Below are 23,253 nucleotides of genomic sequence, written 5' to 3' on the forward strand. Positions count from 1 at the left end.
CCTCTTACCTCTCTCTAGCAGTGTATACCTAGTATGTGAAGTTCTGGCAGTAGTATGGTTGTATTGACTCGTGCAATAATTTGAGAAATTTACCTGTACGACGACGCAACATATACCTGCATCCAGATGCACTAAGACATAGTATCTGACAGTGTACTCTGCTGTGCAAAGCACAGAAGTTCAGCCAGCAACCATCTGGCACCTCCCACACTTCGACCAGAGCGCCACACAGTTAGGCCACAGTGCCACTCTCGTACTGTACGGCACATCTCCAGCAGACTTAACACCCTGCTGTATAACCTACTACACCACAAAGTTCCCCTAAATATCTTTTGCCTTTGGGAAAGCCTAAGAGTGCTTTCACCTCATTTTCACACAAAAATATATTTTCCACACTTCTTATTCACATAAATGAATGCACAACTGTGCATGTATAAGAGAAATCATGGGTAATTTCCTTTTGTCTGCATATTTACTTAATTTTAATTTATTTTAAAGAGTGTGTGTATGTGTATATATATATATATATATATATATATATATTGCATATGTATATTGATTATTTTGTAATCAATATATTATTTTCAAATAGTGTGCAAAGCAACAGGGGCCTTTTCTATATGGAATGACACCTAATCTCTGTAGGAATGGAATATAGATCAGGTACAAAGAAAAATTGCACCTGCGAGAAAGTCCTGGGCGCCTTTCTTACTCATTGCGGTAGTGCTCAAATGATTGCATGATGTTTATGTTACATCAGGTAGGAGCTGGGCGGTGTGGGAGGACGCAGAGTAAAAAAAAATGTTTAGATAAACTTCAGGTACGGTACCTTCTTGAATCAGGAAATAGTTGATTAAAACTGAAAAGGGAACTTGCAGCTTTTTTACTTTTCCTGCCCGGTGTGCAGAAAGTTTGTTTCGCTCGGGCGCACCCCACGCCCAAAAAATTACGGTGAGTCGGCCACTGGAAAGAAACATGAAATTACTCATTTACATTTTACGCCGTTTTCCAATGTCGAAGGAGTGTTTTTCCTGTGTCCAGGTGGATACCTATGTATATAAGCAAGGTACTTACCTATGAAAAGTATCGGTAAAGCATTTGAAAGGCATTTCCTGCAAATATCACTTCAAAATCCAGGCTTGAAAATGAAGTTGTTTGTCTGTTGCCTTATTGCTGCTGTGTTCAATGCAGTGACCTGCGCCTCAGTGGAGATCAAATTAATGAAGTTCAAAGTAGAAGAAGTTCTTAAGGAGCTCAACCGGTTGAAGAAGGTAGAACAGGTAGGTTTTGTATCTGTACATTTAATTTAGGCTATTTGGTGCATTTTCAAATTCTTTTTAAATAGTACAATTGAGATTTTTTTTTAATTTGATTGTGATTTTTAAAAATGTAAACTGTTTTTATCCTCTGCCATTGTAGGACACAAAGTTGATTCTGAACGTTCCAAGTGATTATGACGTAAGTTTTTTACCAGTCTTAAATATACACCTGGTTATATTGCTGTTTGGGTAACATACATAGCAGCATTGCTTGCATTTAAATATGTGCACGTGTAAGACTAAAATGTGTTGAATGTTACTGGTGCAGTCTTAGAAAGTCAATGACTCATAGTTTGTTATGCGCCCACATACACTACAAGAATGCAAATTTTTGTATGGGTTATTAAGATATAGTTTAAATGGCTTTGGGATGTGGTATAAATATTTCCATTCAGACATTTTAACTTTAGTCTTTTTTAAAATTATTCAATGATGTGAATAATATTAAATTGTTACAAAATATCATCTGATTGTTGGCAAACATATTTAGGTCGTTCACGATATTTAAAATGATATGTAGTCTGAGCAAAAATCCTGTTTTGTTGCAATTTCCATAAATAACCATAACGGTATAGATACAACTATTCAGATAGTGACTCAAAAAATGCAGCTTGACATTTGAAAACAACTCATTTGTGCATAAATAAGTTAAGGCAGTTACAGTAAATGGATCATACATACTATTGTATCTCGGGAACCTCTTCCAATGTGTCAAACTGAAAAGGAAAGAATGGCAACCTCAGATAATACTGGGCCACTTTCTGATTCCAGAAACTTGATGAGTAATTAAAGAGCTTCGACTTGAGCTTACATGAACATGTTGTCCTTTTCATTGGCCCGGTCCAGAAGCAACCATTTTAAATCTAATATCATGTTTATTGTGGTTATTTTATGCATCCACACCACTGCTGGGGTCATCTAAAGTAATTTGATGCGACTTAAGCAAACTCAGTTACTTCCTTTGCTCCTCCCCTCCCCCTGAAAAAAAACAGCTTATTTTTCTACAACCTCGGTTAACCAGTCATCTGTTTTTTATCAGGATGAGACATATATACATTTTATTAATTCATCTGGAGCTTTTATCCAAAGCAACTTACAGAACAGGGAAGGGTTACGATTTATGTCCCTGGGATTATAAAATAAGTTACACAAGTGTGATACACAAGGGCCTTTGCAAGAGTTTCTGGATTTCATTGCCCTAAAGCTGGCTACATTTGCAATAGATTATAGTGCTTCAGCAAGAGCTTCAATGTTTGAAAAATAAAAACAAGACAAAAAGGTATTTAAATTATATGTAGGTATATATACCATCGACCCTGATAGAAACATATGTTTAGAGGATGGATGGGTGGACGGCTATGTTAGATACATTTTCACAAACATATGGCAGTGTAGTGTCTTCAGACATAGCTACACTCACTCTTACTTCTCGACCAGAGTTGACACTAAGCAGCCACATCCTGAAAACAGGATGCCTCCACTGTGTTACTGCATTGCTGGCGGTTAAATTAACCTTCTTCTCTTTCCACATAGGAAAACTGCTCTCTTTCTGCATTGGACTGTTTCGGGAAGAACCTGACACTTCTGCAAGGCCCGCAAAGACTCATCAGTAAAATCAGTACCAGCCTTAAGAGTACATTGATCGTAAGTCGCTTGGCTGCCTTAAACCACCCCAGACATCTTTGCATGCTGTGCAAATTGTGGTCGGTTTGTTCACACTGTCTTTACGTATCGTTTCAGGTGAAAGCTGTCAATTTCAGACACAAAAAAGATGGGGAGGTGAGCAATTATAGATCGATAGATATTTCATATACTACTTTTTGTAATACTATTTGTGACAGACAAAAATAACGTGTTATTTTTAATAAAAAATTTCCATTTTCTTGTTTTACGTTGCAGACATTACGTTCATAGCTGCTTAAACTTCAACTGAAATTTTCGAAATCAATACATCCATTTTTCGTTTATCCCCTAGGTTGGTATTTGCCCGGACTGTGGCTCTTACCCAAAGAATGACGGCAAGAAGTTTCTAGAAGAGCTTGGATCAGTGCTGCAAAAAGTATGTATTGCTAACATGTCTACAGCATATGTGTATATATCTATGTATATATAGATTGATAGACAGATAGTAATGTAGGTTTGTATATACCTACCTTGTATATACCTATCGTGATAATTCTAAACAATTAGTATGATAATATGAGTGAAAAAGAAAGATAAAGATATGGGACAGAACAGTATAATGCAGTGTGTGGTACAGAATAAGCTTTTCACTCTTTTTGTTTTATCTGAAAACGTCATTTTACACACTGAACGTAACACGCTGCACTTATATAAACTATGTAAGGTAGCACGTGCATGTGTGTCGTTTTTAAAGCAAACTGTTCTTGGCAAATATTTCATTATGGAAATCATTCTTAGGTAAAGAGGGAACGGTAGGTATATACGAATCTACATTACTATATAGGCCATTACTACATATATAGTATAGGCCTATATAGTAATGTAGATTAGTATATACCTACTGTTCGCTCTCATGTACTGTCAGTTTACTATAAAGTGAGAGGAAAACAGTAGTTTGTTACTGCAGCTAAATCAATTTTATTTCTTGATAACTGAATGGAAAATGAATGTGTGTGTGCCATAGTAATGAATCATATAGGTCTATATACTCATTTAAGTCACAAGAGTGTTGATCGTGATAATTATAAACAATTAGTATGATAGTATGAGAGAAAAAGAATGATACAGATACGGAACAGAACAGTATAATTAGCAGTGTACGGTACACAGCAAGCTCGTTTTCATTCTTCTTGTTTGATCAGAAAACGTCATTTTACACACCAATCTACATTGTGTAACACGCTGCACTTATATAAACCATGTGACGTAGCACGTGCATGTGTGCCGTTTTTAAAGCAAACTGTTCTTGGCAAATATTTAATTATGGAAATCATTCTCAGGCAAATTCCCGGTTGATGGAGACAATCTGAACCGTCTAAGAAGGATGATGTCTGACACTACCACGAGACCCCTGGACACAGTTTTCATCTCCAGTGCTATTTATTTATTATTTATTTATAAAAGGCATATTTAGTCGTTTTTAAGCTAAGTTGCAATTTAAAATTATTTTTCTACAGCAGACAATAAGTAAGGATTCTTCAACAGGTCTCAAAGATAATACGGTCTTAGGTCGAATTACGCCTGATCCAGTAGGACGTTAGTGGGCGTGTCGCTTAGTGTAACAGGTGCGGGAGAATGGGCAGTGCTCCCAGCCGCATACTGTAACAGCTCACTCTCCATATCTAACTTGTAATAGAGCATGCTTACAGTAATGTATTTGTGATGGACAGCTACAATATCGAGATTGCTGAAATTGCCCAAATTGACATGCATCCGGTGATCTAGGTCCCAAATGAGAACAGAAGTCGACAAAAGGTTGCATTCACTTTTCAACAATTCAATACATTCACGTATTGAAGGAAGTGAATACATAGTAAAATAAAAGACACAAATTACGGATAAACTTTTACATTTCAAACTCCATTTAACTTCAATAGATACAGAAATGATCAGCTCTGCAAATAAGTTACACCGTTGTATAGCTTCAGCATCATTTATTGTCTGGATTCCTGAGCTCATTTTGCTATAAGATGCTTTAGTGCCATCTACAGGTCATTGTGCGCATTTGCACAGCTTAGACCAGTGGCCTACCACTTCCGCCTTAACGCGCGTCTTTTTACATACAGTATTAAGTTATTTATTGTCGTGGAACTGTTTTCTTTTGACAAGTATGTGCTTCAAAACAGTTTCTCAAGAGTTATTTATTGAAAAATGTCTCATACTGAGATATGTTGTTTGTATCATTATACAAAAAAATGGAATAATATATTTTATAATAATTTATTAATAAATCGCTCTAAAATTTGGAACTGTGTCTTGTGTTGACATTTAAAAATTCTGATTTGAGAATCTTGGTCAGGAGAGAAAGTGAATTGTGTGCAAAAGGTGTTTCTGTCCTTAGAGCAGCTTGTTTTTCGGGCCCGACTGAAAATTCCCCCACCAGCGTAGTGCCTCTTTGTGAACAACAGGGGGCCCCAAAACCTCGAGTACCGTAACGAATGTCTGGTTTGAGTGGTACTGTACTAAACACTATAGTTATCCCAAAAATCTTCACAGACATTTAAACACTATAGTTGGTTGTTTGTTCTTGGTTTGTTCTTTGAAATGAAACTCAGTTTATGCCATAATCCAAAATTATTTAGCATTCATACACCGTCAAAAAAGGGTATCAATTTATATCTTTGCTGTCATGGAGCTATACCCACAAGAGTCAATGTACCTTTTAAGGTACATTAATGGAGTATGAGGAACATGTTTGTACCACTGGGGATACATTGATGTTGTTTGTACCTTGGGGATGTTCCTCATAGTCCATTTCTGTACCTTAAAAGTACATTTACTTACAGCTATAGGGTATAATTGGCAGACCCTTGAGGGTACAGCCCCTGTGACAAGCTAAGGTAGAAATTGGTACTATTTTTTCTGAAACTGTAGGGCTGAACAATATAAACTGACCAATATTCCTGTTGGCCACAAAACAGGGATTTTCCAAAAAGAAAAGATATAATTTCAATTCTGTTCACATCTGAAAATGCCTCGTTAGTGTGTTAAAAACAACATGTTATTTTTTTGAAACACAAATTGAAGTAGTATATGAAATATCTAGAGGGGACATCAATAATACTCACCTTCAAATCTTTACTGCACCTAGAACTGACAGCTTTAACCTGAAATGATGCGTCATGGTGGCGTGACCTACCACAATTAGCATAGCACGCAAAGATGTCTGGGCAGTTTAAGGAGGCTAAGCTACTTGCAATCAGGTCACTCTTAAGACTGTTACAGAATTTATTGATGAGTTTATGCAGGCCATGCAGATATGTCAGGTTTTTGCCAAAACAGTCCAATGCAGACAGAGAGTAGCATTCCAGTGTAGAAACAGAAGAAAGTTACTGTAACTTAACCACTGGCACTGTAGTAACAGTGGAGGCACCCTGTTCACTGCGCACGGTAGGTGAGCATCAACTGCACACTGCCACAGGTTTCTGAATATATATTATATCATTTATATACACTATATGGACAAAAGTATAGGGAAACACCTGTCAATCATTAAATTCGTGTGTTTCATTCATACCCATTGCCACAGGTGTATAAAATCAAGCACCTAACTATGCAGTCAGGATTACAAATATTTGTGATAGAATGGGTTGTTCTGTAGAGCTTAGTGAATTCAAGTGTGGTACTGTCATAGCATGCCACCTTTGAAATAATCAGTTTGTGAAATTTCTTCTCTGTTAGATATTCCATGGTCAACTGCAATGGTATTATTGCAAAATGGAAGCGTTCCCCTCTATGAATCGCCACCTTATTGTGGTGGAGGGGTTTGTGTGCCTCCATGATCCAAGGTGCTATGTTGTTGGGTCTCCCAAGGGAATTTGGTCCTAGGTCAGACTAAGTGAAGTTCAAACAGACTCCCATGAGGGTTAATATATAAGGACCGTGTTTCCCAGCCCGGACTGGGGACTCCAGGGCCTCACCCTGGAGTCAGGGGTGGGAGCTTGAGGGCAAGCACCTGGTGGCCAGGCACAGCCCAAAAAAATAACATGAGTCTGCGCACCTGTGGGATGCGTGGGGGTCGGCTGCAATGTGGATTGGATGGCAGTAGAAGACATGGGCCTCTGTGGACTGATCATCAGCTACCAAAAATAGCTTTTGGCACATGGAATGTAACCTCTCTGGTGGGAAAGCAGCCTGAGCTGCCATGGGAGGTAGAGAGATACAGACTAAATATAGTTGGGCTCACCTCGACGCACAGCTCGGACTCTGGAAGCAAACTCCAGGAGAGGGGCTGGACTCTATTCCACTCTGGAGTTGCCCATGGTGAACGGCGCCAGGCAGGGGTGGGGCTACTTATACTTATATTCATTGGAATTTACCCCAGTAGATGAGAGGGTCATCTCCCTTCGACTTCATGTTGGGGGACGGACTTTGATGATTGTTTGTGCATACACACTGAACACCAGTTTGAAGTGTCTGGCCTACTTGGAGACCTTGAAGGGGGGGCTGGAAGGCACCCTGTCTGGGGACTCCATTATTCTGCTGGGAGACTTTAATGCTCATGTGGGACAGTGAAACCTGGGAAGGTGCGAATGGAAGGAATAGCCTGCCTGATTGTAATCCAAGCGGTGATCTGTTCTTGGACTTCTATGCTAATCATGCATTGTCCATAATGAACACCACGTTCGATAAGGGTGGAAAAGGGTGTTCATAAGTGCAACTGGCACCAGAGCATCCAGGGCCGTAGCTTGATGATCGATTTTGTAATTGTATAGTCGGATCTACATCCATATCTTTTGGACACACAGGTGAAGAGTGGTGCTGAGCTGTCAACTGATCACCACCTGGTGGCGAGTTGGATCCAGCGGCAGGGGAAGATGCCGGATAGACCTGGTTGACCCAGACGCATAGTGAGGATGTGCTGAGAGCATCTGGTGGAGGATCTTCAACTCGCACCTCCAGCAGAACTTCACTTCTCTCCCGAGGGAGTCAAGAGGACATGGAGACTGAATGGGCCATGTTCCGGGACTCCATTGCTGAGGTGGTGGTGTGGAGCTGTGGCCGTAAAGTTGTTGGTATCAGTCGCGGCGGCAATCCCCAATCCCAGTGGTGCACATCTGCGGTAAAGAGAGCTGTCAGGCCGAAGAAGGAGGCCTTCAAGGCTTGGCTAGCTTGTGGGACTCCAAGATCAGCGGACAAGTACCAGCGGGCCAAATGGGAAGTGGCTGTAGCAGTTGCTTAAGCAAAATCTCGTGCGGGCTGTTGACCTCAACTGGGGATATAGTCTGGCGGTGGAAGGAATATTTCAAGGATATCTTAAGTGCCACTGATACACCTTCCTAGGAGGAAGTAGAGCTGGAAGACTCAGAGGGGATCTTGCCCAGCTCAGAGGCTGAGGTCACTGAAGCAGTCAATCAACTACTCGGTGGTAGGGCTCTGGGGGTGGATGAGGTTTGCCCTGAGTTCTTGATAGCTCTTGATGCTGTTGGGCTGTCTTACCTGACATGCCTCTTCAACATTACATGGACATCAGGGACAGTGACTTTGGATTGGCAGACTGGGCTGGTGGTGCCAATCTCTAAGAAAGGGGACCAGAGGATGTTTAGGGGATCACACTCCTCAGCCTCCCTGGGAAGGTCTATGCTGGGGTTCTGAAGAGGAGGGTCCATCTGTTGGTCAAACCTCAGATCCAGGAGGAACAATGTGGATTCCATCCTGGTCACAGTAATGTGGACGCTATACCATTCTGTTTTGATAAAAATGGAGGCTGAGCCAGATGACAAAACTCTCAATTTACCGGTTGATCTAGGTTCTTACCCTCACCTATAGTCATAAGCTCTAGGCAGTGACCAAAAGAATGCGATTACGGATATTAGCGGCCAATATGAGCTTCCTCCACATGGTGGCTGGGCTCAGCCTTAGGGATAGGGTGAAGAGCCTGTACATTCACAAGGGGCTCAAAACCACTGCTCCTCCACATCAAACAGAGTTAGTTGAGGTGGTTCAGGCATCTGTCTCAAACAGTTTCCTCTTGCATCTACAGTTACTCCTCTTGGATGTAGTCCATCCTTCATGGTGGTATGCCAACATTATCCTGGATACCATGGCTCTCGATATACCACAAAGACTTGCTGTCCTAGTCATAGATGTGCCAGCGATATGCGTACCAACAATTTTTCCTCTTTTGAACTCAGATACGTCTCCCATTATGTTGGGTCGATTGCAAAAGTTTACATAAAGTTGTGCTATTGCTGTGCTATTTCAACCTTCACACTCTGCTCTTACTGATGAAATGTGTGCCATCAATGAAGATTGGCCATATATATATGTGTGAAATCTCAAACCCTATATTAGCCAGTGTTTCAGATTCTTTGTCCAACCACTGTACTACATTATTATAAAGTAAATAGCCTTTGTATTTAATAGTCTGGTAGGTCTTAAGAGACACACTCTTATAAGACAAGTTTTTGCATTCCAGAAGTCTCTCCAGAATCAATCAAAAAGTAATTAAGGCAACAATAAATCTATTAGAAAAAGGAAAGTAGAACTCCTTGGTAACCAAGATATGAAAGAAAAACTAAGATTAAGGTCATGGATGAAACAAGCAGCTAGGTCATAACAGCAGGACGAATCCCCTCCCAGCAATGCATTAACTATGTTGTCTGTAGTGCCTATGAACTATACTGCCCAAGCAGAAAGGAACAGAGAACTTAAATTGACATGATCCACCTCCGTTATGACTCCATTTGGCCAGCAGAGGTTGCTGGTCATCCCATAATCACTTAATTGTTCTCAGTCTGATGCCTGATGTTGTTAGTCCTTTGTTAGTTGTGTATATGTGTACTTGCCCTCACTGTGTTCCCCACAGCTCAGACATTGTAGTTGCTAGAGATGGTATTCTGGATGTGTGCCTGTTTCCCCGAGTTGCTCTCTGAGCTGTAATTAGACCCCTCATGGTCCTTTGTTTTCCAGTTTGAGTGCCTAACCATTAAATAAAGCCCATGCTTTCCTCTCATCTGGCTGTATCTCACCTGGATTGTGTTCTTATTGTTTTACTACATATGATTCATAGAGAAGCCCTCACTGCTAAGAAGATGCCCCCAGAACTTGACCAAGTAATGAATGATACCGCTTATACAGTTAAATCCATGACAACAAGCACACAACTTTTCAAGATTCTCTATTAGGAGTAAAGGTTGATTAGTACTTCTACGTCATAGATAGTCACATACCCTGTGCTGTACTTGCACACTTGTACGTGCACCTCCCAAGATTCTTCTATGCAGAAATATAAATCACCCATTAGGAGGTGAGGTACTGAATCACCTTTGCAAGCTTTGGGATGAGGTGAAAACATTTTTATTTGAGAGGAACTCCCAACTAGCCAGTAAATTTTCAGAAGACAAGTGAATTGCACTGGTAGCCTACCTGGCTGATGTGTTCAAACAAGTTGAATGTGAGACTACAAGGGAGAAACACTTCTATGTTCAATCTTTTTGACTAAATTGAAGAAAACTGAAGGATTGGGAAACTACGAGAATGGCAAACATCTGGAAAATGAAAATTTTAAGGCTTTCCTGCACTGAAGGAGTTATCAAACGACAGCACATGCAGTTGGGCTCATGTGAACATGCTTCATCAGGCTCATGTTGGGAATACAACAGCTTCGAGAGTATTTTCAGCAGATTCTTCAGTTTCCTTCCACTGCCCAAACCATGCAACTTAAGTGAATTGGAGTGCCTATGTGTGAGTGTCCACCAATTGCGATGTATATTAAATTATATCATATATATTTGAAACGATTACTAGATAAATCATCAGTATATTATTTGATTATTGATATCGATAATGACAGCCCTATTCCAGACCAAGTGACTCTTTATGTTCAACTGGTTGACTGAAACTAAATTTTGGTCTGGATTTCTATTTTCTGGATTTGAAATGTCCACCTCTGCTCAAAACCAAATACAACACAGGGACCAGGACCAGGATCGCCACCTTTGGTTTGTGAAAGACTAGGATATTCTGAGACTTTTTTTTTTTTGGGGGGGGGGGGGGGTGGTTATTAAATTATATTTGCAAATACACTATGTTAACAGTTTCAGGATTCCCTACTGCCTCTCCCATCTATATTTGCCCTGATGCAGTAGACTCCTTTGTCTCCTTCTGTCCCTTTCTATGTTAAAGACTATTTTTTTACTTTAACTAGTGAACATATAATGTTATATATAATATTAATCCTAATATGTCCAAAGGTATACTCCCTTTAGCAATGAAAACATTACTAGATGTATTATAATACATTATAAACAACAGGGCTCCAGACTAACTTTTCCAGTGGTAGTTCTGCTGCTACCAGCTTTCTCCGTTAGTCACACCCTTCTTTTTGGTGCAGCATGGTATTAATCAATGACCTTGCAAATGAATTGTTGTTCTAATTTGCATTCCTTGGTTTTTATTTTTATGAAAAATTGACAGCGAGTCAGGACTTGATATAATGTTCTTGCAAAATACTTTAATACCCTACCTCTCGTCATCACCTGTTTCTGTCTCGGGACCTCTCTTTGACTCTTCTTCTCCACCAGCCTCTTTCTTCTAATTTTAAAAAAATAATAATAAGCTACAGACCGCTTCCTTTTTTAACACTACAAAGATATCGCTTTGTTTTATCACCAGTGTGCGTATATGTCCTATTCCCGCGTGCAGGAACGCGGGAAAAACATGCTAATGATTATCTGGCACAGATGCGACCAAGTGAAATTAAAAATCGCACACTCTCAATAAAAGGTGGCATATGCCACATTTTTGGTACCAGTCTGGAGCCCTGAACAACATTTGAACAATGAAGTTGGGCAGCCTAACGCTGATATTTCCTACCTCTTCTTCAATGTGTATGTCTCATCCCGTTTTGCTGCCCGCAGAAGTCCCTGCTGTCTCAAAGAATGCTTTAAATTCCCAGCATGATAATTCGAAGTTTAATCTAAGTTGACGTTCTGCTTTGACTAAAAGTAGCAAAGGGAAGATGTTTGCGTTTGCTTAATACAAAACTCTGGTGCTTCTTTGTTCAGGCATGATTTTCCAGCACTGTTTTCCTTAATATTTTAGTTGGACTCCAGGCACAGGTGGCAGAGAATGGGCCTCCATGGGCGGGCCTTACCCTTTCAGAAAAGTTCAATTTTTGCCCAGTCTGAGTTGTACGTTGTAAATCGTTTTTTCCTTCGATTCTGGTAGCTCGTCCTATTTTGTTTTGTCGTCCTCCTCGTCCGTCTCTCTCCTCATTTCACAAAATCTACAATATAAATAAGTTTTATTTTTACCTCTTTTAAACTAACGTTTCCTCTGGTTAGCAACTAAAGTCACGGTGGGACCTTGGATGTGGATGCGCGCGACAGACCGACAGCCCAGGTTGTTGCTAAGCAATAAGGTAAGCTTTTGTGTTTCTGCTACCAATCAAGTATAGACACCGTTTTACCTGTTTTTAACCGACTGGTGAACTTGACGCTGCATATCATATACTGTTGGTTCCGTCTTTGTTTTTTAAGTGTATACCTAAAAAGTTTCTTTGAGTCTGTGCATGTCCGGCACCCTATTTTAAGAAAAAGCGGCTAATTCACGCAATACGAGAAATTGTTGTTATGCCTCATTGCGCGTGTATTTCGATTTTATGGTCAACTGTGTTGGTAGATTAATTCCTTCAAATGGCTCAGCCCCTTTTGCATGAACAAAATACAGCATTTTATGGTCCTGAGTACTCGTTATAAAATTTTGTTTATATGAAACTTAAACAAATTGAAAGAAACATAGAAGATTCTATATCCGGGCAACGTATATCTTCCACATTCCCTAGTAAAATGGCCGCTACACAGAAACTGTGACGTAATACTCATTCCTGTTCCAGGCAAAAATATTGTAGCCCACTAACAGTGCGGACCATGCTGGGACCGGTATAAATAGCCTCTTGTCTGTGTCATGGAAATAGCTGTACTGTGGATCCGATTGTTGCATTTGCCCTTACCTGTGTTGTACTCGGTCCTTGCTGGTTCCTCGTCGGTCTCTGTGTAAATCTCTAGTTATTCACCGTGTGTGCGACCTACTGTGTGCCATGAGACCTCCCTGTGTATCATGGTTGATCGTATTTTGGGGGGCGGGTTATCTCTCTATACCGATTAGCCATTTTTTGTATTACCCCAGCACATGCAAGCAATTTAGTTTAGTTTCATTTATTTGACATGTGTACAACAGATGTTCAACATTACAATGAAAGACAAGAGAAGAAACAAGTCTCTCACCACTGGAGAACAAGAAATAAAGTAAAATTAGAGTTATAAATAAGGTAATGTTAGTGTATGTTGTTGGAGTCACCACTCCGCCGGAGTCCGTTGATGAGAAGATTCACTGCACAGTCGAGGAGTGGTTGCAGGTCACCAGTTTATTCTGATTAATCAGGGAGCAACGATCTGACATACATTCAGCATGTACAGGAAGATGCTCGAACCATAGGTGTCGGCTCTAGGTCTTTATAGGCCTTTTGGGGTGTGGCCCCCCTTTTCTGTACTTTTCCACCTACGTGATTACCACAGATTTTGACTTTTGCTCTAGTTAGTGTGTGTGCCTGTCCCCAGAAAAGAGTAAAAATAAGTGTCAGCTACATGATCGGTTCCTGTTCTCTTACTGTCGGGAACAAGGCCCTCCTGACCTGCTCGGTTCCTGTTCTTTTACTGTCGGGAAGAATTATCAGTTGCATTCTTAAATGATTAACCCCTCAATCTATTTAGGACGAGGTCATCTTGACCTGTTTTCTTGTCTACCAGTTCCCGTTTTCAGTGTCTGCATTATATTAGACACTGTGTTATTAAACATTAGTAAGTTAATATTTGGATTATAGTGAAACTACCCTGATGGCCTGGTGGTAAAATCTGTTCTTGAGTCTGGTAGTCTGAGCAGCCATGCTTCATCACCTTCCAGCCAGTAACAGACTGAACAGCTGGCATGCTTGGGTGGCTGAGGTCTTTGATGATGCTGTCTGCCTTCTGCAGGCACCGTTGGAGGCTGGAGAATGGCAGGCGGACTGTGTTGTGCCGCCTCCACCACTCTCTGTGGTGATTTCCGGCTTTGGGCAGAGGAGCTCCCATACCATACTGCAGTGCAGCCCACCAGCAAGCTCTCAATTCTGCACCTGTAGAAGATTGAGATGATGCTGATGTTCATGCTGAACTTCTTCAGCCTTCTCAGGAAGTAAAACTGTTGGCAATCTTTCCTAACCACAGTGCCGGTGTGTGTTGCCCAGGAGAGGTCCTCTGTGATGTTCACACAGAGGAGCTTGAAGCTGCGGACACTTTTGACCTCAGTATCCCTGATGTAGATGGGCTGGTGTGTCCCCTCTTGCCGTCTCCTGTAGTCCACTATAATCTCCTTCATTTTTCTGGCATTGAGAGAGGTTGTTGTCCTGACACCAGCTGGTTAATGTCTTCACTACCTCTTTGTATTGTACTGTCTGTTATGAGGCCCAAGATGGCTGCATTATCAGCAAACTTGAAGATGATGTTGGAGCTGTGTTTAGGAGTACAGTCCAGAGTGAACGACAAGTATAAGAGAGGACTGAGCACACAGCTCTGTGGAGCGCCCGTGTTCAGGATCCACGAGGAGGAAGCGTGGCAGCCAAATCTCCCCACCTGGGGAAAATCCATCTTCAAACGGACGTCCCCAGTCTGAGTCAGTCGGTTTAAAGTTGGAAGTAGCTGATGATCGCAACTCCAAAAGTGTCGGGCATACCGAACGTGTGTTGTATGTTCAAAAAGAGTCTGTAATAAAAAGTCAACAAACTATTTTACCGGGATGACTTGCAGAGCAACTGGAAATATTCAAATTGTAGCGCAACAATTTTAATTGAATTTTTTTGTAATGTCTTAACAGAACCATATAGCTGTCTGTAGTTACACTGCAGAACATCTTAAATCAGCATAAAATAAGAGATACATCTGATAGGCCTCTATCAGGTTTTGGCAATCAATTTCAATCATGGACCATTTTTTCCCCAACCAGTGCTCAATAAGGGACCAGTACAGTTTTACAGACACATGAAATTGCAGCTCGATGTTTTAAATAAATAATACTCAAACAAAACTTAAGAATGACGTTTTTAAAATAAATCAAATTAAAATATATTATTTTTCCAGCTTCACGATCCCTAGCATGTTATAGACTATTTCTAACTTTTGGGAGATACCATCTTACATTTTGTAGTCCTTTTGCCTGCACCCCCTATTTGAAAGTAGCATTAGCAAATGGACTTTCCCAAAAAAAAAAACACTTAAAACACCCAAACAACTTGCACAAACATGCCCAAACATGTTCTAATTTAAATCGTGATAGAGTCAGGAGATGTTAACCAAACCCAAACTGATTTCTAAAAGCTTTACTTACACAGATAAACAAACCGGAATTGTAAGCAAACCTGCAGTCACAGACATACTAATGTGGGTTTCCTTTGGCATTACAAGCATTTTGGAGACTTCTGTCCCCAGTCAAACACATTATTTTGAAAGGTCAGACCCTTGGGTGGGAAGAATCGATATAAGTCATGTCTCAGTTGGTTTTGGCCACAGTGACATCACCAGCTTTTCCCACGGCACCTGCAGTTTACCCGGTCGTGAAAACAGCAAATGAAAAGTTTCGAAAAGTGCAATGCCTGTATTTAATTGTATTTTTTTCAGCTTAATTCCATTCCTGGCTTTGGATCCTAAGTTTTAAAAGTCATTCTCAGCAAACTGCCATTTGCCAACCTAAGGGCTATATGTTAACAAGAAATCAACATATTCACCCTTTCACATTTGCAAGGGTTAGAATTAGAATTTAGTGATCAGTAATCATTGTTGTCACACGACAGCACAGAATGCACAACAACGAAATGTGTCCTCTGTATTTAACCCATATGTGACATCGTGACATAGCAGGGGGCAGCTAATTCAGCACCCGGGGAGCAGTGCTTGGTTGTGGAACCTTGTTGGTCAGGGATTCAAACCAGCAATCTTTCATTTACAAGTGTGCTTCCCTAACCATTAGGCCACAACTGCCAACAAAAATGCCCAAGGCACCGCTGGGATTCGAACCCAGGATCTCCTGTTTACTAGACAGGCACTTTAACCAACTAAGCCACGGCACCTCTTAGGGGTAGAACATCTCTGGGAATGTGAAAATTTGCAAACGAAGCATGTCCTACACTAACGATTATTACGTATCACTATATTTATGTATTATAGGAATTTGTGTGATCTGAATCGTTTTCAATATCGTTTTTGGCTTGGGTTACTGTATTGTTTGAAAATACTATCAAAATGCCGTATACTGTAGTATAAATGCCTGGATGGTATGAAAAACTAGCGAAACTAAGTGTGACAGAAAACAACAGGAAACTTAAGATGCACCCCAGGGTGGTAAGAGTAAACGCAACATGAACTACATAAAGTAGAGGAGCAGTCTAAGTTGGCTCCCTTTCTTCCTGTTCCTGCAGTGCCTCTCTACCATCCAGCTACCATCCCAGTGAAGGGACGAATCAAAATCACCTATATTTCGGGTTGTCCCGGACAATTCGGGACGGTTGGCAACCCTACATCCGGCACCTCTTGCTGGGCCGGAGGATGTTCCTGTTGTGTCACCTGTTCCTCCGGTGCTGCCTGCTGCCCCAGAGGCTGTTCTTGCTGCACCCCCTGGCTCTGTGGCGCCACCTGTTGCCTTGGAGGACGTCCCCGCTGCGTTGCTTGACCCTTTAAAGGCCACTGGCTGCCCCGGTGGCTGTTCCCATAGCTCTGCCTGGCCTTCCTGTGTCATCTGGTGTAGGGATGCGCTGATCCAATATCCAGTATCGGTATCTGTCTGATCCTGGTGTAAATTACTAGATCAGATATCGGGGACAGATAAAAAAATGTAATCCGATCCATTAAAAATCATTGAAATGCCTAGCAAAACTTGCAACATGCCGTACGCAGATGGATGACTTCCTCACATAGGAGCAGTGTGCGTTATGTCATAAGATATTCCGTTGTGTGTGACACCTGCTGACAGTTCAAACTCCTTCAACTTCAAACTTCCTTCAAACTCAAGGAAGAAAAAGGCAAGACCGCCAAATCTAACTTGTGCGATACAAGTGTTTTACGGGGTGGTAGCAGCATTGAAAACATTCAAGATTCAAAGCTTTTATTGTCATATGTACAGTAGAGAAGTGCATTTCTCTGTGCAATGAAATTCTTTCTTTGCTGTCCACACAAAATTCCAAGGTACAATAAAATAGAAAAAATAGTAAATAAATACTTTGAAGTGTAATATGCAGATGTTGAGAAATATTAACTGTGCATTTGTGCAAATTGAAGATGTGCAAAAGAGTGTAATGTGCAAAAATGTAAGTATGAGGTAGTATGGCATGGTATGGTAGTATGATGTCCATTATTCATACTCCTGTCAACTGTTAAGGAGTCTCATGGCAGTGGGGAAAAAGGAGTTGTTAAGTTGGGAGGTTCTAGATTTCACACTTCTGTACCTCCGTCCTGAGGGCAGAAGTGTGAATAGTCCATGTTAGGGGTATGTGGGGTCTTTGAGTATGGAGGCAGCTCTCCTCTGGACTCTGTGGTGGTAGATGCTCTGCAAAGAGGGCAGCAGAGTCCTGATGATCTTCTCCGCAGTCTTCATCACTCTCTGCAGGCGTTTACAGTCCATAGCAGTAGTGCTGCCGTACCATGCGGTGATGCAGCTGGTCAACACCACAAACCTGAATAAACACACAGAAATACCATGGAAAGGAGTACACCGAATTTATTCACGTCACGAGTGCCCAGAAAAAAAAGTTTCACATCAACACACACTGCTGGAAGCCATTCAGAAGCTTGAGAAACTCTCTCCAGAAAGCAACAAAGCTAAGCTGATACCAGAGAAAAAACTTGTCAAATTTGTTGACTGTTGTTCAGGGTCAGGCAGCTACTGCTATGTCTCATCTTAGAGGACAACTCAAAGCAAATATTTTAGGTAATGTCTATTCATCCGTTGATTCTGGAATTACAATCATACTAATGTTAAGTTTTATACAGATGTTTCATAAAATTCAACAGCAGAGGTTAAATGTGAGAAAAATAGCTTGCAATGACAGCCGTATTAATACCAGTTCTGAGTGCTAAAAGAAACCATGTTCCCAATACTTTGCACTTCTTTCCACTGTATAGTATATAAGTATATAAGGGTATATAAGGGTATATAAGGGTTCTACAACTTTTGTTTTTTGAAAGTTTTTAAATACACACAGTATTTCATGCCGATATTGCAGTTCCTTTGTTTTTCAAAACCAAAGTTGCACTTTGAATTTGATTTTGAATGTTTCTTTAGATACTCAGCTTTAAAGTTTTGCATAATGTTGTACTTAAGATTTCAGGATGATTGGAAGGTGCTGACCAGTCAAATACTGCGAAAAATGATAAAGTTTAAATGAACAGAAGCAGTGTTGCTGAACTGAGTTACGGTTCATGAGGATTATAGTTGTTTTACAGATTTAGAATTAAGCATTTTATATCTGAGGGTTAAGGTATGCAAAATTATCCATTTTTCCAAGGTATCATGTGTTGTTGTTTAAAAAAAAATACCTGCATCGGATATGTATCAGTATAAGCAGATATCAAAATATGATACCCCAGAAGCCATTCCTGTGGTACCATCCATTCCTGCTGTGCTACCTGTCATTCTGGAGGTTGTTCCCGCTGTCCTGCTTCACCCTCTGGTGCCACCTGCTGCATTTAAGTGTACCTCAGAGGACAGAAGAAACCAGGGCTAGAGAAAGGCTGTCGTGCAAATCTGATTTGGTTTGTTTTCTTTTCACAGTATGTAAATAAACAGCAGTTGTGTGCACCCGCCCTTGCATCCGAGTGAGCGTTCCCGAATCTCCGCTAGGCACTCCAGCCAGGGTCCTCAAGCCGCTGCCACATGAGAGGTGACCATGAACCCGACGGCTGAGGTCCAGTGATCCCGTAAGAAGATGGGAGAAACTTCCAGAAGGCCATCCGTCATTGCAACCGATTTGTGCTTCGCAAAAGCCTCAGAAGAAGACTCAAGAAAACCTACGTAGAGTTTGCAACAAGCCACCAAAAAGACTCCCAGACTGTGAGAAGCAAGATTCTCTGGGTTTGATGAAACCAAGATTACAGATTAGTGTGGCCTCAATGCCAAACTTCATGTCTGAAGGAAGTGGCGCACTGCTCATGACCTGTGCAAAACCATCCAGTGGTGAACTGTAGTGGTGACAGCCTCTTACTGTTTGGGACAGGAGCAGAGGAGGGGTCTCACAGCAGGGGGGGGGCTGCTGGGAAGAGGGCTCAGTAATATTTCCAGACCTGGGGAGGAGAGGTTCTCGGTAAATTTCTGCAAATCGTTTGCGATCATCTGTTATAAAAAGGGGCACTTGGTAATATTTGCTGGCTTTGGGGAGGGGGGGTGGAGAAGGAATTAATAAATTTTGAAGAATTTATACTTAAAAAATTTACATGTTTAAGTGTAGTTCTGTATAATAAATTATTTAGATAATGCATAAGTAATGCAAAAACATTATGAAACAGAATTTTTTTTTTCTCGTACAATGCGCCTGGTAGTCAGCATTCATTAAAGATTGGTTCCAAATGGTCAGAGTTTTGAAGGGGGAATCCCCAGATGTTGTTCCTGTCCCTCCCCAAATACCAAAGATACATGGGCTGCATCCTCGCCAAGAGAGACCAATCCCATGATTCACTGCATCCCAAGTTCATTGCTCTTGCCAAGACCACAACTCCGGTCTTTGCATTCTTGGTATTGAAAGTCACCAAACAAAATCAGCATATGTTATGCACGTGCAGAGGCAATAGATACTCGAACATTTTTACCCTCGATGGTCATGATGCTCTTTTTAGGAAGGCCTGCCCATGGCCCTTATCAAACAGAATTTTATCAATGAGTAATATTTAAACTATAACTTAAAATCCCAGTCTGGCTGCCATCCATAAGCTTGAGCGTGAAGCAGCCGGTAGTTGTGGGTATTTTATTTCATCTGTTCGCACGTCGCCCTCTTTGAATGAACGGCCTATTAACCAATAGTAATGAAGCGCACAGTGAACAGCATATGAAAACCATATCAAATGTGCATTTTAAAAATCTACGGAGGGCTGTCGCTGCATTGCGCCATGATCTCTCCGACACAAAACAAATAAACATAACAAATAAATGTACGATATGTTCCCCATTTGAGTACCTTTATTAGCAAGAAAATATATATCTTTGATTGATCAAAATAACCACCTCTAATAGTTATAACAGCAAAGAAAATTCATGGCATTCTTTCTACAAGGGACATTAAACGTTACTGTTTCATTGGATGAAACAGTTAGCTAGTGCATTTAAAGTTATAGGACAGCTTAGAATTTGACTATGCCATCATCACACAACCAGTTAATAGGATGTCAGACATGCACTGTTACATACTCTTCCCATGTTATAAAGGAAATTTGTTTTGACATTTTCAGTTATAGTTGTTCACTCAACTTTTCAATGCTTAAGAAAAAAATCCAGAGTTTATGAAATAAATGTAAAAATGGTAAAAACCTGTGGTATACAAAAGCTTTTGACTGGTATTGTAACTTTAGTTCATACTGGACAGTATTTTACTAAACCTCAGGAATTTTACCATTAAACCGGTAACCATTTCGTCCTTAATGTTGTTGCAATATTTGTCAGATTGTTTCCAGTCCACTAATAAGCATATTGTATCATATGAAACAGTCTGTTTGTTAATGTGATAAAACTACACTAGACTGTCTTCTTTCATCGTTCTATTCAAGCTGTAGATAAACCAGTGAGTGTTGTAATTAGGATTTATTTTGTTGTTTTGTGTCTATTTGAATAAATTACAGTTAAAATATATCATTTTGTGCTGCATTTGCTTCATTATACATTACACACAGTATGCATTCATAAGGGGGGGCAGTGGTTAACACTGCTGCCTCACTCCCCTGGGACCAGGGTTCCAGTCTCTGCCGTGATTCCATGTGTGTGGAGTTTGCATGTTCTCCCCATGTCATTGTGGGGTTTCTTCTGGGTACTCCTGTATCCCTCCCACAGTCCAAAAGCATGTTAAGGTGAGTTGGCATTTCCAAATTGGCCATAGGTGTGAATGATGTGTGCACACCCTGTGATGGATTAGATCCCCATCTTGGGTAGTTCTCTGCTTTGTGTCTGTAGCCTGCAGGATGAACTCCAGACCCTCAAGTGGTTTCAGGAGATGGATGGACATATTAATAACGGAGTAGTCTTGTGCATTCTCAGCCTTACCTAACTTATTTGGAACTGCTCTTTATACAACAGCGCTATCCAACATGCATTTCTGTCTGCTTACAGCCCCAGGAGACACTGACAAGAAAAAAAACCCAGCAATGTCCAGATATACCAACTTATCATGTCCTCTAACAAGCTGAGTAGGCCACAAATAATAGATTTCAATAAATGCCAAACTCTTCTAAGGTGTGATCATGAAGTAAGATTCCATATTACAATCTCTTTGAACTTACAGTGGTGTGAAAAAGTGTTTGCCCCCTTCCTGGTTTCTTATTCTTTTGTATGTTTGTCACACTTAAATGTTTCAGATCATCAAACACATTTAAATATTAGACAAAGATGCCACAAGTAAACACAAAATGCAGTTTTTAAATGAAGGTGTTCATTATTAAGGGGAACGGTGATTGCCCATTAAACCTAATAACTGGCTGGGCCATCCTTAGCAGCAACTGCAATCAAGCGTTTGCGATAACTGGCAGTGAATAACTGGCAGTGAGTCTTTTACAGTGCTGTGGAGGAATTTTGGCCCAGTCATCTTTACAGAATTGTTGTAATTCAGCCACATTGGAGGGTTTTCGAGCATGAACAGCCTATTTAAGGTCGTGCCACAGCATCTCAATCGGATTCAGGTCAGGACTTTGACTGGGCCACTCCAAAGTCTTCATTTTGTTTTTCTTAAGCCATTCAGAGGTGGACTTGCTGGTGTATTTTGGATCATTGTCCTGCTGCAGAACCCAAGTGCGCTTCAGCTTGAGGGCACGAACAGATGTCCCGACATTCTCCTTCAGGATGTTTTGGTAGACAGCAGAATTCATGGTTCCATTTACCACAGCAAGTCTTCCAGGTTCTGCAGCAGCAAAACAGCCCCAGACCATCACATTACCACTACCATATTTTACTGTTGGTATGATGTTCCTTTTCTGAAATGCTGTGTTACTTTTACGCCAGATGTAATGTGACACACACTTTCCAAAAAGTTTCTCTTTTGTCTCATCAGTCCACAGAGCATTTTCCCAAAAGTCTTGGGGATGATTAAAATGATTTCTGGAAAAACTGAGACAAGCCTTTATGTTGCTTTTGCTCAGCAGTGGTTTTCGTCATGGAACTCTGATATGCAGGCCATTTTTGCCCAGTCTCTTTCTTATGGTCATGAACAATGACCTTAACTGAGGCAAGTGAGGCCTGCAGGTCTTTGGGTGTTGTTCTGGGTTCTTTTGTGACCTCTTGGATGAGTCGTCGCTGCGCTCTTGGGGTAATTTTGGTCGGCCGGCCACTCCTGGGAAGGTTCACCACTGTTCCATGTTTTCGCCATTTGTGGATAATGGCTCTCACTGTGGTTCGAGTCCCAAAGCTTTAGAAATGGCTTTATAGCCTTTTCCAGACTGATAGATCTCAATTACTTTGTTTCTCATTTGTTCCTGAATTTCCTTGGATCACGGCATGATGTCTGGCTTTTGAGGATCTTCTAGTCTACTCCACTTTGTTAGTGAATCTGAGCCAGACCTTCATGTCCAACATCAGTGTCTGACCTCACAAATGCACTTCTGGATGAATGGGCAAAAATTCCCACAGACGCACTCCAAAATCTTATGGAAAGGCTTCCCAGAAGAGTGGCAACTATTATAGTACAAAGGATTGATGTCATGACTGTCTAATACACTGTCTACTTGCTGTTGCACCGATATTCTTGGATCCTATATTGTGTCCTATATTACTGTTTGTTTCGTACGGTATTGCTTCTTCTTTAGTCTTTAATTACTTATGGTTGAACCCTATACCCCCATCTTGTACCAGGCTTATAGAGAAACTACAATTTCATTCTCATTACCTTGTGCTTTGCAGAATGAAAATAAAATGTATCATCGTAACTCTTTTAATCGTGTTTGCATCCAGTCCATCAAAAAATAAATAAATCTACCGTGAGATCATTTAGGTTAGAACAATTTGGTTTACCCTCAAACCACACTATGGAAAACAC

The 23,253-nt window shown here is 40.8% G+C and overlaps 1 protein-coding gene, 1 long non-coding RNA gene and 1 other non-coding gene across 4 annotated transcripts; 2 read left to right on the forward strand and 1 right to left on the reverse strand.

Annotated features, from left to right (window-relative positions):
* The first annotated feature begins 870 nt into the window (after nucleotides 1-870).
* LOC140577670 (interleukin-21-like) lies at nucleotides 871-9,947 on the forward strand. The gene is made up of 7 exons (XM_072697723.1): nucleotides 871-951; nucleotides 1,192-1,280; nucleotides 1,420-1,458; nucleotides 2,853-2,963; nucleotides 3,060-3,098; nucleotides 3,295-3,378; nucleotides 7,751-9,947. Exons 2-7 carry the CDS (start codon nucleotides 1,221-1,223, stop codon nucleotides 7,838-7,840), a joined length of 423 nt encoding a protein of 140 aa, XP_072553824.1. The 5' UTR covers nucleotides 871-951; nucleotides 1,192-1,220; the 3' UTR covers nucleotides 7,841-9,947.
* A 1,721-nt stretch (nucleotides 9,948-11,668) lies between these two features.
* Nucleotides 11,669-20,864, forward strand: LOC111835520 (uncharacterized). Of its 2 annotated transcripts, none has more exons than XR_002836245.2 (3): nucleotides 11,669-11,833; nucleotides 12,290-12,366; nucleotides 18,801-20,864. It is a non-coding gene; the product is annotated as an uncharacterized lncRNA (long non-coding RNA). The 2 variants fall into 2 exon arrangements; XR_002836246.2 differs by lacking the exon at nucleotides 18,801-20,864 and adding an exon at nucleotides 13,979-14,811.
* Nucleotides 16,031-16,104, reverse strand: trnat-agu (transfer RNA threonine (anticodon AGU)). The gene has a single exon. It is a non-coding gene; the product is annotated as a tRNA-Thr (tRNA).
* Nucleotides 20,865-23,253: the final 2,389 nt, after the last annotated feature.

The sequence above is a fragment of the Paramormyrops kingsleyae genome, chromosome 12 (genome assembly GCF_048594095.1).
Source record: "Paramormyrops kingsleyae isolate MSU_618 chromosome 12, PKINGS_0.4, whole genome shotgun sequence".
NCBI classification, from domain to species: Eukaryota; Metazoa; Chordata; class Actinopteri; order Osteoglossiformes; family Mormyridae; genus Paramormyrops; species Paramormyrops kingsleyae.